Source organism: Chlamydomonas reinhardtii, chromosome 16 (assembly GCF_000002595.2).
Source record: "Chlamydomonas reinhardtii strain CC-503 cw92 mt+ chromosome 16, whole genome shotgun sequence".
Taxonomy (NCBI): Eukaryota; Viridiplantae; Chlorophyta; class Chlorophyceae; order Chlamydomonadales; family Chlamydomonadaceae; genus Chlamydomonas; species Chlamydomonas reinhardtii.
The window spans coordinates 3766345-3781957 of record NC_057019.1 but is presented as its reverse complement, the minus strand read 5'-3'; the positions used below and the strand labels follow the sequence as shown (position 1 = coordinate 3781957).

The window sequence follows — 15613 nt, the reverse complement described above, 5'->3', positions numbered from 1 at the left end:
CGGCCGGCCGGAACGGAGTGCTGCCGGCGTTGACAGCACTGAAGAAGCCGCCATCCAGCGCCCGGCGTCGCGGGAGCTGGCGTGGAGGCAACAGGCACGCCCGACGTGTCGCCCTGCACACACAATCAACATGCCAAATCAGTGTTATTTGTGTTACACAACTAACCGAGGGTGGTGGGCTTGTACTGAGAACTTCCCTACCAGGACACCGTCCGGCTTCTGGACTACCGTAACCACCACAAGACGCCAGCACAGCTCCTCAGTCCTCACCTTGCCACCGTTCTCGTGTGCCTTGTCAGGGGTAACGCCGCCCCGATCAGCAAATGCCACCCGCTTGGCTAGGCCGGGCGGCAGCTTGCTTGCCGGCGCCGCAGCGGGCGCGGCCGCCGCCCCGGCGTCATTCTCGTCTTCATCGTCGTCGTCGTCCAGCAACGGCACGGCCGCGGCCTTGGCCACCTCCTCATGAGCAGAAGGCGACCCAGCCGCAGCTGCTGCCGCCGCCGCCGGGCTGCTCAGACGCGCCGGCGTGGCGGCGCTGGGCGCCGCCGCCGCCTCCACACCGACACTGGGCGGTGTGAAGGTGAAGGTCGGCGCATCGGCTGCGCTCACAAATCCCAAAGCAACCGCCTGCGCGATCACATCGTTTGCCTTCTTGAGCCGGGGATCCGAAGGCGCCCCAGGATCACGGAAGGTGAACTTGGGCGAGGCCGCGCCCGCGTCCGCCGCCGCACCCGCCGCGGCGCTGCATGCGCCAGCACCAAAGCTGAAGACCCCAGCCGTGCCGGTGGTGGTGGCACCGGCAGCCGCGGCCTGCTCCGCCCCCTTGCCGAAGCTGAACCCGAAGCCGCCCGCCGCGCTGCTGCTGGGGGCGCCAAATGTTGCAGCTGCGCCGGTCGCAGGTGCGCTGCTGCTGGCCGCGCCAGCGCCTGCAGCGCGGTCGGCTGCGGCGCCCACTTGGGCCGGCGGCATGACGATGGGGCTCATTTGCAGAGTGGACGCACCGCTGGCGCCAGACTGTGCCGGCGCCGGGCTAGCACCCGCGTCCTGGCCAGCGCTAGGGCGGAGCGAGGGCGCCGGAGACGGCGCCGGGCTTTGGAAGTCCAGCGCTGCGGGCCACGGAAGCAGCGGGAAGCAGAGGACGCGTTAGAGCATGTGCTGCAAACGAAGGCCCCAAGCAAGGATAATAGAGAGAATGCTCGAGAGTTACTATCAGGAAACGCTCATCGCGGCGAGCCGCTACGTGTTGTCAGCGAATCTCCCGCCACGCAGGACGTGGTGCTGTGCGCCTCGCATGAAACTCAACCAGCCGTGGCATGGGCCTGATCGAGGGATTAAGGGGCGCGCTGGCCTATCCGCAACTCCCCTTCAACGGCTTGCCCCCGTGGTGAACCAAGGCCTGTCCTTCCCAACACCTACCTCATCCCAACCCTGCCCCTCCACCCCGTTCCGTTCCTGTCCTCACCCAAGCGCGGCCCAGATGTGTGGCCAGCGTGCGCGGTCATGCCCCCGGCGGGCGACGGCGTGGCCCCCGACACGCCGAACCCGCCGGTGCCGCCCACTGCGCCAGCGCCGGGCGTGGGTGTGCCGCCGTAGTGGTTCTGGTCCAGCCAGTCCAGCGGCGGCATGAAGCCACCAGGCAGCGGGGTGCCGCCGGCGCCAACAGCGCCGGCGCCAGCGCCGCCACGACCGCTCGCGTGGCCGCCGTGCTTCGAGGTGGTTGCCATCGGCGTGTTATTGTCCGCGGCCTAGGGGGAAGGGGAGGCAACGGGTGCACATCATCACACGAAAACGTTGTCGGCGCCGGGGGACAAACCGGAGATGCAAATGCTGATCATGCCCCAATCGATGCGGCAACCCGCCTCGGTTGCTGCCGCCGCTTCCGTCCGCTCACCCGCGCGAAGTTGTCCAGGGTCTCCAGAATCTTCCGAGCCGTCTCGGTGGCGGGCAGCTCGCCGCCAGCGCCCGACGTGCCCTGCGCGGGCGCCGGCGTGGTGGCGGCAGAGGCGCCGCCCGCACCCGAGCCGCCACTGCCAAAGCCGCCCGGTGTGCGCTCGCCGTCCGAATTCACGGGAGTGGTGTCACGCGGTGTGCGCGCCGACAGCCCCGCTAGCACGGAGCGCGGCTGCTGCGCCATGGCCTGCCGCCGCCGTTTGAAATCTGCACAGCCATTCCAAACACTCCGGTCAACGGCTTGAAACATCGACTTGCCGCGCTGACAAACTTTCCCGAGAACGCCGACCGGTGCTGCCCGCACAGCCCGCCCACTCTCTGCTTTGCCCACCTGACAGGTTGCGGATGCCGGACGCCATGAGCGGCGACGCAGCCGGGCTCTCCCGATGCCGCTTCGTGCCCGCGCCCGCCGCGCCTAGCAGCGGCCGGAAACCACCAGCCTGAGCCCCTGCCGCCTGACCCTGCGCGCCCGGCACCGCACCCGGTAGCCCCAGCGGCCCGAACTTGGGCAGGGGCGTGCCCGACCGACCCGAGGCGAACGCAACCTGGCCCGGAGCCAGGCGCACACCACCCGCGGCAGTGGGCGGCCGCGGAGGCATGCCGCTGGGGCCGGGACCAGCCGGCGGTACGCCCGTCGGCAGCTGTGCAGTCGCCACCGCCGTAGAGGTCGGCTGTTGCTGCTGCTGGCGCTGCTCGGGTGCGTTGCCGGCCGCGTCTGTGGGCGCCTGGTCCTTGGCGGCTGGGCCGCTGGGGCCCGCAACGCGAGGGGGGCGCGGTAGGCTGCAAGGGTGCAAGTGCATATGTTTGCTAGGCTTACAATGGCACAGGGCCGCCCCGCATCAGCACAATGCAGAACCAGACTCTCTGACGCTCAGCTCGTGCAGATATCCCCTGGCCAAGCAGAGCCACCCAACGACTACGAAACAATGGCATACAAGCACGTACTTGGGACGGCCGTACGGATTGTAGCGCAGGCTGTTGCCGAGAGGCGGTCGCCCTGCCGCGCCACCGAATGATGGCCCCGCGACCGGCAGCCTCAGCGGCTCCGTGCTGCTGCCCGGCTGCTGCGGCAGCCCCAACGCAAAGCCATTCGGCCCCGCCGTGCCACTGCCGCCACCGCTCACCAACCCACCAGGCCCGGCGCGCAACAGCGTCTTCAGCCCCTGGTACGGCCGGAATACCTCCGTCGACCGCACTGGGTCAAACGAGGGCATCGGCGCCGGCGCAAGCGTGAGTGCCTGAACCGGCGCCCGCGCCAACGGCAGCGCAGCGGCGGGCTCTGCCAACGCGCTGGGAACAGGTTTCGCCTGGGCGACACCACTGGGGAAGAAGTTGAGTGACGCTAGCTTTGACGGTGACCAGCCGTTCATGAGCTCAGAAGAACTGACTACGGCTGGGACGGCGATGGCGGCCTGGGCTGCTGCCAGCCGCGCCGGGGCCGGCGCCACGGCTTTAGCGGAGGGCGAGGGCGCCACCGCAGGCCGCAAGAGAGCGTTAGCAGGAAGCGAGTCGTCTGCCCCGCTCAGGGTGGGAAATGAGAAGGAGCTGGGCCCCTAGTCGACCTGCGCAAGAGCGGATGGCGTCAGGCGTCGGGGCGGGGCGGGGCCTGAAGATCCCACCCGCGCCCGGGCAACTAGACGGCCTTCTTCCTGGCGGGCCGCACTCGAGACCATACCTTCTTCTTTGGCTGCTGCTGAGCTGCGGCAGCGGGCTGCTGAGCGGCCGGCGACGGAGTCGTGGCGCCTCCTGCGTGCATGCAGCGAGGTGTAAGCATTGTGCGCTCCGGCGCACGTATAAGCAGCACCAACTCTTACCTGCACTTGCGGTGCGCGACTCGCCAGGCGAAACAAGCCCCTTCACCTGCAAGCGCACAGGCCCCCGGATATAAAATTGTGTTCCGCGGAGGATAGGCTGCTTGTACCGCCAACGTTGTGTGGCCATGCCCCGCCCCTCACCTTTAGCATAGGTGCAGGCCTGGCAGTACAGGCCGTCTTGGTGCAGGTTCTGTTTGCACGTCTTGCATTTCTTGTTGTATGGTTGGTATCTGCAGCACAGGGCCCGCACAAGCATGTTACTGTTGCTTTTCCCCACAGGCTTGCGAGCTTGCCAGACGCCATGTCTTTGCTCCGTACGCCGCTGCAGGCGTCTAGATACCTGATGGTTTCCGCTCGAGCGCAGCGAGTTGTCGGAAACCAAGGTTTCCTGGGTTCGGAGTGTACGTTGTGGTGGGCCCCGAAGGGGCGTGGCGTGTGTGTGTTTGTTCATTGGGGCCCATGCGCCGCATGGGCGGTGGGCCCGGTTTAGTAGCGGAGCGCGGGGTCGCGCTCGCTACTTTGCAAGTTTCCCTCTGTCATTACTGACTACCGTCGTCCCTGACTGCGCGGTCTGCGTGGTCACACGGCGGTTCGGGCTCGCCCTCCCAACCCCGCACGAAGACCGCAGTTCTCTGATTGCAGGTACCCTCCCCGGCGGCGGAGCCACCCTCGCAACTTGTAACATGACGCAATGCATGGAAACGCTTACCGTTTTGCCCCTTTGAGCAACTTGTTCTCGTTGACCTTGCGCCCGCTGCTCTCGCCCTGCTTGTCACCCTTGCTGTCCCGCCACTTTTCCGGGCAGGCAACCTGTAGGGTAAGGAGTTAGACACGGCACCGGCAATTCAACACCTGTTTTTAGCGATGATGATGTCGCATTTTTTGGGCTGAGCTCCCTTGAGCGAAGCGATCCAGCGGGGCGAAGCCCCTCAGGATTGCCCCTCCGTGTCGGCCTGCCCGCCTGCCTGCCTGCCTGCGTGCCAGCCGGAGCCTGGAGTCGCACTACACAGTACGTTGCCGGCGCTGCGCAAACGCATTTGCCTTGTGTTCTTGTGCAGGTGCCGTAACAGAACCCCCCGGCCTAAAGCGCGCCGGCGGACCCGCGTAGGCACGTAGAACATCAGTTTACACACGTACGGGGGGCGACAACTGTCACAGCGTGCCGAACCCAACCCACAGCCCGTGTCGGCGACCGCCCGTGCAGCCCCCTCCCCCCGGGACCCCACAACGCACCTGTACCCAATGGCCAATGCGTGTGTCCCCATGTCGACATCTGCACACTTATGTTTGCATACCCGGCCCAGCACAATTTGCCTTTCGCCCGTCCCATGCGCTTCCTAAACCGTGCAGGATGGCACTGGCACTGGTTCCTCACCTTTGATAGCTTCTTTTCACAGGCCTGGCAAACCATTTAGCTTGGCGCCACTCCGCGTTGAGCTGAGGCCTCAGCAAACCAAAGCAGCGGAATCCACGCGAGCGTTGATGTAAAGACGTGTAAGGTTCGGACTCTTGCTTCAGACTATCTCATTGATTAACGCTTCCAATAGTAATTTTACTTGGATGCAGAAACGTGGACAAGTTGTCAGTCGGTCTCCGTGTCAGTCCACATATACAGCACTGCCTAGCTTTTATCAAACAACATGAGCATATTGATGCCGCGGCAGGGTTGCTGCGGTCCGATCGAACCCGCCGGGTACGTGTCATTCCGAGACCCGTGGAGACCCCCTCGTCGCCTGATCCCGCAGCCGGCGAAACCCTGGGGGATACGACGCTCATCAAGAGGACACGCTATCATCCAGTGTGCGCTGTCATCCACAATCGTTTCCCCAATGTTTGTTTCCCTCTGTTCCCCCGGCTTCTCGGTCACGTTACGAGAACGTTCTCGGCCGCCCGCTTGGTAGTCCAGGTGATGACGGGTGCCGTTCCTGAGGGCTCGTGTGGTCAGAGCGGTTCTTATTAAGGCGGTGCATGAATGCAGGTGCAGTAAGTACCGCTCGCAACCAGGGAATGTTCTACCAGCCTGCCGCCGCAACACGTGACGGCGGCGGAACCCAGAACGCCGGCCGCCAGATACGTCACGGGAAAATAAAGGGGCTGAGCCCCTCCACAGTCTGAGGCCGAACAACCTCATCGCCCGGACATAGCCGGGGTCGGTTTCCACGGGCAAATAGCCAAACCAGGTGCCTAGCAATCGCGATGCCACAGCAGCAGAGCCAACCACAGCCAGACGCAGCACAGTTGTCAACAGCCGCACTACTTGTCATGCCGCCCTGCCAGCCCCACCGCGGGCCGCTACCTGGACACCAGCCGGCTCCTCAGCCTGCGCGCTTGCGCCGCTTCTTGGGCGGCGCTGCGCTCTCCTCCTCCACGTGGCCTTTCCCGCCTCCTCCGCTACCAAGATGCGCGCACGCGCCCCCGCTGCTGCCGCCGCCGCTGCCGCCGCTGCCGCCGCCGCCGCAGCCGCCGCAGCCGCCGCAGCCGCCGCAGCCAGTCTGCAGCGATGCAGGTCGCTTGTGCCCCAGCAGCATCTCCACCAGCACGTGCCGGATGTTGGTTGCGGAGCTGACGTCACGTCCCTGCACAGCCCACGACTGACCCGTCACCCAGCCGTCACCCAGCCATCATCCACTGAGCCCCACTGAGCCCACGACTGAGCCCCACTGAGGCCACGACTGAGCCCCTCTGGTCTACGTACGCGTTAGTTCCGCAACACACGTCAATCACTGAGCCCCGCTGAGCCCTCACCCACTGAGCCGGGTCATCCACGTATCATCCCCACTGAGCCCCTTGCTGACACTATGTGGCTTTCGCATCTATCATCACGCAGCGTAAACCAGCACACCGACCATTCCTACACCTGATTAGTCCCATGCGCCACCTGGTTGTGCTGATATGCAGATTGTTGGGGGCACCTACTGCAGCACTGCATGCACACACAGCCATGATGGGCAGCAGCAGGAGCTGGTGGACCCGTGGCGGCAGTAGCAATGGGGCGACGTGGTCCCTGGCCCCAGCCCCTCAGCGGATGATGCCAAGTGACATGCAGCGGAGCGGTCATACCGGTAGTTACGCCACGTCTCCGCTCTGACGTGCCCTATCTCCAGTCCTGCCTGCCCATGGCAATGCACCCGGTAATTCGCTTCATCGCTTGACTGGCAGCTGCGGGTCCGTTTGGCACTCCTTGCACCAGCGCGCCTAGGAGGCCTCAGCGCAAACCCTCCTCTCGACTATGTGTTGCAGAAGCGCTTTTGGTGACCGCAGACATGCTCCAGCTCCAGGCCCATCACAGCCCACCGCCGGCGCGAAGGCTGTCCAGGACACGCGCGACACGGATACAATGGCGCTAAAGCGCGGCAAACTTAAGGTGACAGGTGAAACAGCTGAAACCGGCCCCCAGCCGTCAACTTGCACATTGCATTCTGTCAGCAGCACTGTTTCTGTCCATGGTACCAACCAGGGACACTACTGGCATTGACAGATACCATGTTGAACGCACACTCCAAACCAGGTAATGCGTTTTGAACACGCCCCACATGATCTTTGATGCAGCTGCCGATGCGATTACCCTGATAAGAAGCCCAATAAACGCCAGCGCTTTTCATCCACATCAACGACAGCCGATTACCAGCCTTGTACAATGTGCCAGATTGGAATCGTCATGATGACTGGCCTATGAGGCATCCGTCCCTACAATCCCGGGCAACACCGCAAGCAGATTACTGACGCTGGGTTTATGCACTGGTGTATGAATATAATAGCAACGCTGGGCCAACCCATTACCAACACTTAGCCGGTCGGACGGACAGTGACGGTCCGATGGCCAGGCACGGGCCAGGGTGCTTTGCCTTCCCCCACTATGCAGTTGTGAGTGCATTTCTTGCCCGCGCCGCCCACAATATATAAACAAGTTGAAAAGACTGTCAACGTGATGATCCTCATTTGCGCACCGGTACGCAAAGCGCCAACCGCCCAGCCCATGCAATCTCGTGACTTCGACCACAAATCCTTTGCGCAGCGTTCGGGGAGGCGGCGCGTACATTCGCACCCGCACAGGCTTGTGTGTACGGTGCCGTCCTGTCGAACTACACGGCTACACTGCATTATCAATACACAGACTTAGTTAATCGCACTGCATGGTTCCCCTGGCGTGCGACCCGCCCTCAGTATGATACTTTCTAGAAACTGAGGATTCCCCTGTGGACCAGCACCCCGAGCCCTGCTTGCAACGCCCAACGGTCCACTGGAGTGGCAGGCGACGCGCTTAGGCTCGCATGCAGTGACAGAGAATATAGTGCACCTGTACTGGCACCTAGCGCATGCTTCAAAGGGCGTTCAAACGTGCAGCGGGGTACAGCTCGAGCCCATGGTGCTCATGCGTACTAAGCATGCGTCGGTTGGGGTACAGGTATCTTCCTCAGACATGTATCTTTCGTGGCCTCCGCCATCCACGTCCCGCTGACACAGTCTACTGCAGTGGTCAAAGCCAGCACGAGCAGCACTTGCTTGTTGACATAAACGCTTGACGCCTCCCTCCCACAAGTATCATGATGATCGTGAATCCTCCCACACAGGAACAATTGTGTGCAGTTCTGCGACGCCTCCGAGTGGGTGGTTTGTGAAACAGCATTTAAGGGCATGCCGGACCTCGATGCATGAATGCTTGACCCATTCCATATCCTGTGCACTCTTAGTGCGGCGCAGCGTGTAAGAGCTCTGCCTACAAATCGTTGTGCGGCTGCTGCTGTTGCTCGCGCAGCTCGTTCCGCACGTTGGTCTCAATCTTGGTCAGCACCTTGGCGATTGCGTCAAAGCTGGGGCGCTCGCTGGCGTTGGTCGCCAGACACGCCCGGCCCAGCCGCACCAGAGCGGGGTGCACGCCCCCGGGCCATCCCGGTCGCAGCTGCAAATAGGAAACACAAGGCATGCATGTATCAGTATAGCGGTCGGTGGAAAGAAAGGAGTTATCGTGATGCACACATGTCCATTCGCGCGCGAAGGGACTGCCCTGCCACCCGGCCACAACTCACCGTGCCCTGCGACACGCCCAGCAGAATCTGCCCGACTGTCAGGTTGCCGTACGGCATCACTTCGCTTGTGACCAGCTGCCACAGCAGGATGCCGAAAGCGTACACATCTGCGCAGGCGCAACACATGTGACATGGCGGGATCAGCACCACAAGGGGCACGCGTGTGGCACCCCTGTCCTGTCAGGCCCTTGCTCACGCCGTGTGCACCGTCCACCCGGCGTCTACGTGCCTTGCCGCCCGCCCACCTGACGCCTTGTGCCAGCGGCCCTGAATGGTCTCCGGCGCCATCACCGTCACCGTGCTCCAGCGGTCCAGCTCGAGAGGCTGGTCGCCGCGCACAACCTTGCTCAGTCCGAAATCCGCCACCGCAGCCACAAAGCCGCGGCGATCGCTGCGGCAGCCTCGCAACAGCACGTTGCCTGGTTTCAGGTCTCCGTGAATGATGCCATTGGCGTGCAGGTGCGCCATACCCTGTGGGAGTGTGAAGGACATGTCAGCGCAGGGTTGGAGACGAATCGCCCAATGAGGCTTTACCGCCAGGGAGACAAAACGACACCAAGGACTTGAGTTCAAGTCAAGGATGCGCGCTGATGTTGCAATAAAGCGGTGAGTCAGCTAACACACCTGTGCGATGTCACGGGCGGTGCGCAGGATGGCGCGGAGCACCACGCGGCGCGGGAAATGCGGCGGCGCCGACTCGGCTACCTCCTGCGGCTGGGGCTGCTGCGGCTGCTGGGATTGCTGTCTTGCGCCCTCCAGCCCCACATGTGACGCCCTCTGGCTGCCGGTGCCAACAACAGATGGGGACCCGGAGGTGCCACCGTGGCCAGCAGCAGCTGGGGCTGCGCGCTGCACAGGCGCGACCGCATGCCCCAGCGCTGCGGCGGCGCCGCGGCCGCCGACGGTGCTGCCAAGGCCGCTATCAGGCTGCAGGGGCTCCAGCCGGAATATGCCGCGCTTTATGGCGCTGAGCAGCGAGCCGCGGTCGCAGTGCTCCTGTGGGCAGGGCAGGGCGGGGCGCGAAGCAGGGGGACAGACGCGTTGTGCCAGGCTGCGCTATCAGGGACAGCACATTCGGCGACTACGGAAGGCAGGCTCGCCAGGTGTCCGCCGCCCTCCCACGCACCATGATGATGTGTGTGAGGTACATCTGCGGCCGAGCCTTAAGGTAGCCCAGCACCTGCCGCAGCGACCAGGCGCGGTCGTCCTTTGCCAGATCCGGCTCACCAAACCTGCAGGCGCGTGTGTCGAACACGGCGCATTCAGTTGGTCATCACGTGGCTACGTCGGTGGTTACGCCTGAGTCAAAGGGTGCTGACGGAGGGCAAGGCCGCTCTAGCCAACAGCTGCCAGGGCCTCGCCACAATGCCAGGCTTCATAAGATACCAACAGCGCCAGACAGCCAGCGTCAGAAAAGCCGCTGCACCGCTCGCGTCCTTCGTACCCTTCGTTGCTTTCCCACAGGGAATGGCGCGACATGGGCGGTGGGTTGGCGGGTGTGCTCGGCACAGCTGCGAGCGACGTAGGGGCGGGCGGCCAGGCGCCGCTGGGAGGTGTGCCGGCCAGCAGGTCGTCAAGGGCGCTGGCCGTGGAGCCAAGCACCGCCCGCATGAGCGCCTGTGAGCGTGGGTGCAGGCCGGAGGAGTCCGGCGGGAGTCAGGTGGCAGGTGCCCTCAAGCGCAAGCGGCGAGGTGACAACAGCAATTGTCAATCGGGCACAGCGCCGTGTCATACGGCACGTGTTGTGCGCGCGTGCGCTGGCTGGCTGGCACGATGTGGCCTTGGGAGGGAGCTCCGCGACCGAGTGCCGCGCGGACACAGGCAGCGGCACAGAAGCACGTGCGGTGCCGGGCCGACACCCACCAAGGTTGCGGGATCGGTGCTGCTGTCGCCGCCACCGCCCGCGTCGCCGCCAGCTGAACCCGCCAGCCCGCGCCCGCCGGCCTGCGGCTCCGCCAGCGACGCCTCCGACAGGCGGCACACCTCGGCCGCGTAGGTGTGCACCACGTTGGGGTGCGCCACCTGCGTGGGAGCACGTGCACGTGAGCAGCTGCAGTCAAATGGTCGCAGCGGGGAGCGCATGCCACAACCGGGCCAAGGTTTGTGAATAATGCTGTCTTTCCCGCAAATAATTCTCATGCACACAAGCGCGTACGACGACCCCAACTAAAGCCACCCGACCTCCGCCCCAGCCCAAGCCTCCCAACATTATCATCCGTCTCGCTCGCTCACCGACAGGCTGACGATGGCTTCCAGTGCTGAGGCGTCCACGTGCGCCGGGCTGGCCGCCAGAAGGAACTTGACCGCCACACGCGCGCCCTGCCACAGCCCCTGAAACACCGCGCCGCCGCCGCCCTGCCCGATCCACACCAGCGCCGACACCTCGCAGCTCAGCCGCGCAATGTCCAGGCTGGCCAGCGCGGACAGAGGCACGCGCGGCTCGCCTGATGGTCCCAGCGCCGCCGCCACTCCCGGGCGGGGCATTGCTGCTGCGGCCGCAGTGGGCGCTGCCAAGCCCGATGCTGGGACTATGCCTTCTGATCCGGCCCTCGTTGCTGCTGAGGCGGCCGCCTGATGGAGATGCGAGCTGCCTTGCGTCGCCATCGCTGACGCCCAGTAGTACTGCAGCAGCTGCGGGTCCAAGACGATATCAGCACGTTAAATATCGATAGTGTGTTGTGTAATACATGCTGGGTTTGACGTTGTGTCCCAGCCCCACGCGCACGCAACCAAGGCATCAAACGCCTCGCGGCGGCATACAGCAAGTCAGCGCCACAGAGGCCGCAGCACACATGGCACCACCCACCTGTGACCGCCTGCCGCCCTTAATGTTTAAGCTGTCTCCGTACTGGGGTTGCGGCTGCACATGGTGTGGCGGCGGTGGCATGCATGGCGCTGCAGGGGCCCGATACAGGGGCATCGCAGGCGGCGGCGGAAGCCCATGGAAGGCCGCGCCTGCCGCGGCTGCCGCCGCCCCTGCTCCTGTCGATTCCCAGGCCGCTGTGCTGACAACCTGCTGCGGTGGTGAGCAAGTCGTTAAACTGGTAGTGTTGACGGAGCCCAGGCTTAGAGGCTCAGACGACTTGCCCCGCTGAGAACGCAGCTGCTGCTGTTGCTGTATGTGCTCAAGAGGCTGAAGTTCTTGGACTAGCGGATGTTGTGTTGCCGCTTGCGGCACAAGCCACGAGGGGCTGTGGTGGCCGCCCATGTGACTCGGCCCTGTGGGGTCAGCTGACCCTACGCCTTCTGCGGCAGCCGTTGTTGCAACGGTTTTACCAGGTCGGGCCTCAACAGCAGAAAGCGGCGCGTCAGCGGTGACGCCAGCGTCCGACGCCGCCGTGGCAATAGCAAACGACGCCGTAGTATCGGAACCAACCGATTCAGCGATGGCGACGCAGGCGCGGGTCCCCACGGTCGCCCTGTCAGCCGACATCCACCGGCTCAGCCATGCCCGCGGCACAACCACCTTGTCAGTGGGGCGCGGCTGCTGCTGCTGCTGCTTCTGCTGCTGCTGCTGCTGCTGCTGCTGCTGGTCTTGCAATGACTGCGAAGCAGTATCAGCCTCCAGCGCCGGCATGTGCCGCGGCACTAGAGCCCCCGCCTGCATCGCCGCCGCGATCGCATCACTGACCGCCTGCCGCTCCGCTGTGCCCGCCACACACACGCCCTGCATCGCCGGCTGCCCGGCGGCCTCTGCGCCGGTGCCGGCCTCGCCAGCAGCTGGGCCGGCCATCGACGCCATCACCTGCGTGTGCTGCCGCGTGTACAAGGATGCCAGCAGTGGCGAGGCACGGCCGCTGTGTGTCAGAGCCGCCTGCCAGCTACTGGCGGCAGCGCAGGCGCTGCTGGCGCGGCTGGCAGCAGCAGACGAGCCGTCAGCGGGATCCTGGCACAAGCTCACTGCATGTCGAGCTGCCGCCTCGCCGTGCGCACTCGGGTGCTGCAAGCTGGTGCCTAGTGGCAGTAGGGCTGCGTACGCGGCAGCCCCAGCGCCAGGCGCACCTTTGGACTGCGCACTACTCCCTTCGTGGGCAGCCGCAACCGTGGCCGCCGCCGCCGTCGAAAGCACAACGCCGACAGCGCCGGGCCGCGGCATGTCGCCGCCAGGGCCGCCGCCACCAACGGCGCCAGTGACAACGGCAGCCACAGCCACATCCGGCATCACCACCAGCGACGATAACCTTGAATCTAGATCCAACTCCTGCCGTGTTGTTGTCAGCAGATCCAGGTCCTCGGCGTGGAGGCGCCGGAAGGTGTCCAGCATGCTGCGGCCTCCCTCCTCCAGCGCCGCCGCGTCAGCCGCTGTGTCCAGCGCATCGCCCACACCCGAACCCAGTGGCGCCAGAACTGCTGCCGCGCCCAGCTCAGTCGCCGAGCTGCTGGCCGCGCCGCTGGTAAAGATTGGCTCTGACATGCTGTTGACCCGCCGGCGGCTACTGCCGCCGCTGATGGCGCCGCCAAGCGCGCCGCCGCCGCCAACACCTCCAACGACGACCGTGCTTAGGCGGGGCCACAGCGTTGTGCAGCAGCCGGGCCGGCTGCCGGCGGACTCGAGGGTGGCGCTGGCGGTGGCAGCACTGGCGGTCACTTGCAAGCCTGCGACTTCACAAGGCTGCAGGCTGACGCCGTGATGCCGCCGCTGCAGTGGGCTCGCGATGGACAGTGATGGGCCGGCGCGCGCCGCGCCTGCCATGCCCGTGCCGGCGGCGTCGCCGTTTCCACAGGGGCCAGAGGTTGCAGCCCCGGCCCTGGCGCTAGGTGACGGCAAGAGCGAGGCGGCCGCGGGCACCACCACCACCGGCGCCGACTTCAGCTGGGAGGGCTTGTCGGGCTGGAGCGCACCATTGCCGGCGGCCGCCGCGGCAGTATTAGCTAGCGCCCTGACCACGACCACCTCGCCGGTGACATCGCCGGCTGTCACCGCCGCCGTCACCGCCTGCCAACCGCTGCCGCCAGCTTGGACTTCGGCGGCGGCCGCCGCTGAGTCTGCGTCTGTAGTGGATAGGCGGCCAACTACAAGCCCGGTGGCCGTAGGAGGGTTTGCTGCCGGTGCAGTTCCCGGTGGCGACGCGTCGGTGCGGCTGCAGCGCTCCTCCTGACCGCGGGAAGCGGCACCCACATCTGGATCCTTGGCGGTGGATGAAGAAGCGCCGTTGCTGCGCGGGCTGTAATATGCGCTGCTGCCACTGCTGCTTGTGCCGCTCGACCTGCCCCCAGCGCCCCTGTCGCCTTGGTCGTCGAGGCTGGGCGGCTCGGTGGCGCCGGGAGAATGCCGCCCATTGGCGGCTGCCCCGCTGGCACCAAATTGGCCCGGCCGCGCAGCGGAGCACCCTACAACGCTGGCAACCTGCGCTGCTGAAGGCACCCCGATGGGTATGGCTCGCTGCTGAGCGGTTGCGCCTGACGAACTGGATGCGGTCGTCGTGTGCTGACCCGCAACCGCTTCTGTAGCCCCTGCTGCAGCCGCCAGGGCTTGCTCCGTCGCTGCTGCCGCTGCGGGACCTCTTCCAGCCGCGGCCAGCTGAGCTTTCAACATGTTTGGGCCAGTGAAGCCAGCAGGATTGGTGGAGAGGGACTTGACGACGCCGGTGTCGTCATCGAGACCGGATATGGTGAAAGGCGCCGCACACGTCGCGTCCGGCGCTTCGTTGTTCCCACCATCATTGCTTTGCGCTGCAGCCAATCCAGACGCCTCGGCGGAAAGCTGCTGCATACCGTACGAGTCTCGGTTGCTGGCACCAACCGCAACATGCGCGCGCGCCCCACCATCATCAGCGTGACCAAAGCAGGGGCAGAAGACGCGGCGGAGTACTGTGGGTGCCATATGTCGTAGCCACGCTGACGCTGCCACTAGTTTATTTGGGAAGTCAAGCTGCTGCTCGACCCCAGTAATAGAATCACTGCGAAGAAGTTTTGCCCTGCCAACAGCACTGGAATAGTATGAAACGCCTTAAGCTGTATTGTAGCTTAGTGCTTAGCTTAGGACACCGCGTGACGCCCAAGCGCCGTTGCAACGTCTGGTGTCAGACTGAGCACTGAGAAGCCTTCTCAGGACGCTTGGCCAGCAAGCTGAATACTATTTATCCAAGCCTGTTCAAGTGTACAAGGCCCCGCTGGCGTAGCATTCGATGGTGCGGGGCATTTCACCGTCACCGTTCACCGCACACCAGCCCCGCACCGGATTGGTCTATGGGGTGTTTCAGTGATAGCTAAATGTGTCAGGACAGGAGTGAGCAATTCCACTAATCGCCAGGCTAGGAATGTGCCAATCGCGCGTCGTGACCTAACGCCTGATTTTTTTGCCGATTTTAGTGGCTGGTAATCTGAAGAGAGGGGATGACGGGTTACATTATCCACGTTTGATTGTTGCCAAACCCAGGACGGAGCTCGGACGCAATACGATTAAATCTCATTGCAACTAGCAAACTTCCATTATTTTGTACGCGTTTACATCGTTATCTACACTGAGTCGTTGTGACGTCTGGGGGAGTGCCGTTCCGGGTTCCTGGCAGCACGAGGCAAGGCAAGCCCTACGGGAGCAAGAAGCGCAATCCTGACGCACTGAAGCGCTGTTTCAAGCAAGTCAGTACACATTGTGCATGTGCATACGACACCGCAGCAAGTTGGGCGCCGTTGTCGCCCCCGTTCGGTTTTGGCGCGGCACTTGCAGCCCGCCTAGCAATCTATGGGGCGTGCCCCGCAAGTACGATGTCATGGGACAATGCTATGATAGGGGGGATCGACGCCAGGAGAGGGCGTGTGTAGCGGCACCGGTGAAAACCTGAGCAAGTTGCGCGGGCGTGGGTCTGGTCGGGCACCTGT

General features: G+C 64.4%; 2 protein-coding genes across 2 annotated transcripts; both read right to left on the bottom strand.

Annotated features, from left to right (window-relative positions):
- Nucleotides 1-3396: 3396 nt before the first annotated feature.
- Nucleotides 3397-5368, bottom strand: CHLRE_16g689376v5 (uncharacterized protein). The gene is made up of 6 exons (XM_043071653.1): nucleotides 5140-5368; nucleotides 4474-4574; nucleotides 3906-3994; nucleotides 3765-3810; nucleotides 3626-3696; nucleotides 3397-3512 (listed from the first exon to the last, which is right to left on the bottom strand). The coding sequence occupies exons 1-6, from the start codon at nucleotides 5173-5175 to the stop codon at nucleotides 3445-3447; spliced, it is 411 nt and encodes a 136-aa protein (XP_042915776.1). The 5' UTR covers nucleotides 5176-5368; the 3' UTR covers nucleotides 3397-3444.
- Nucleotides 5369-5705: 337 nt separating this feature from the next.
- CHLRE_16g689300v5 (uncharacterized protein) lies at nucleotides 5706-15378 on the bottom strand. Its single transcript, XM_043071651.1, has 9 exons — nucleotides 11598-15378; nucleotides 11024-11422; nucleotides 10655-10813; nucleotides 10236-10408; nucleotides 9918-10023; nucleotides 9416-9787; nucleotides 9037-9262; nucleotides 8792-8898; nucleotides 5706-8664 (listed from the first exon to the last, which is right to left on the bottom strand). The coding sequence occupies exons 1-9, from the start codon at nucleotides 14613-14615 to the stop codon at nucleotides 8482-8484; spliced, it is 4743 nt and encodes a 1580-aa protein (XP_042915775.1). The 5' UTR covers nucleotides 14616-15378; the 3' UTR covers nucleotides 5706-8481.
- Nucleotides 15379-15613: the final 235 nt, after the last annotated feature.

Coding starts and splice junctions, on each gene's coding strand:
- CHLRE_16g689376v5 (XM_043071653.1), bottom strand. CDS start 5,175: ATGGTTTGCCAGGCCTGTGAAAAGAAGCTATCAAAG. Junction 3,995..4,473: donor TTGCTCAAAGGGGCAAAACG/GTAAGCGTTTCC, acceptor CCTGTGCTGCAG/ATACCAACCATACAACAAGA. Junction 3,811..3,905: donor GGCCTGCACCTATGCTAAAG/GTGAGGGGCGGG, acceptor GTGCGCTTGCAG/GTGAAGGGGCTTGTTTCGCC.
- CHLRE_16g689300v5 (XM_043071651.1), bottom strand. CDS start 14,615: ATGGCACCCACAGTACTCCGCCGCGTCTTCTGCCCCTGCTTTGGTCAC. Junction 10,814..11,023: donor AAGCCATCGTCAGCCTGTCG/GTGAGCGAGCGA, acceptor GCTCCCACGCAG/GTGGCGCACCCCAACGTGGT. Junction 10,409..10,654: donor GCACCGATCCCGCAACCTTG/GTGGGTGTCGGC, acceptor CCACGCTCACAG/GCGCTCATGCGGGCGGTGCT.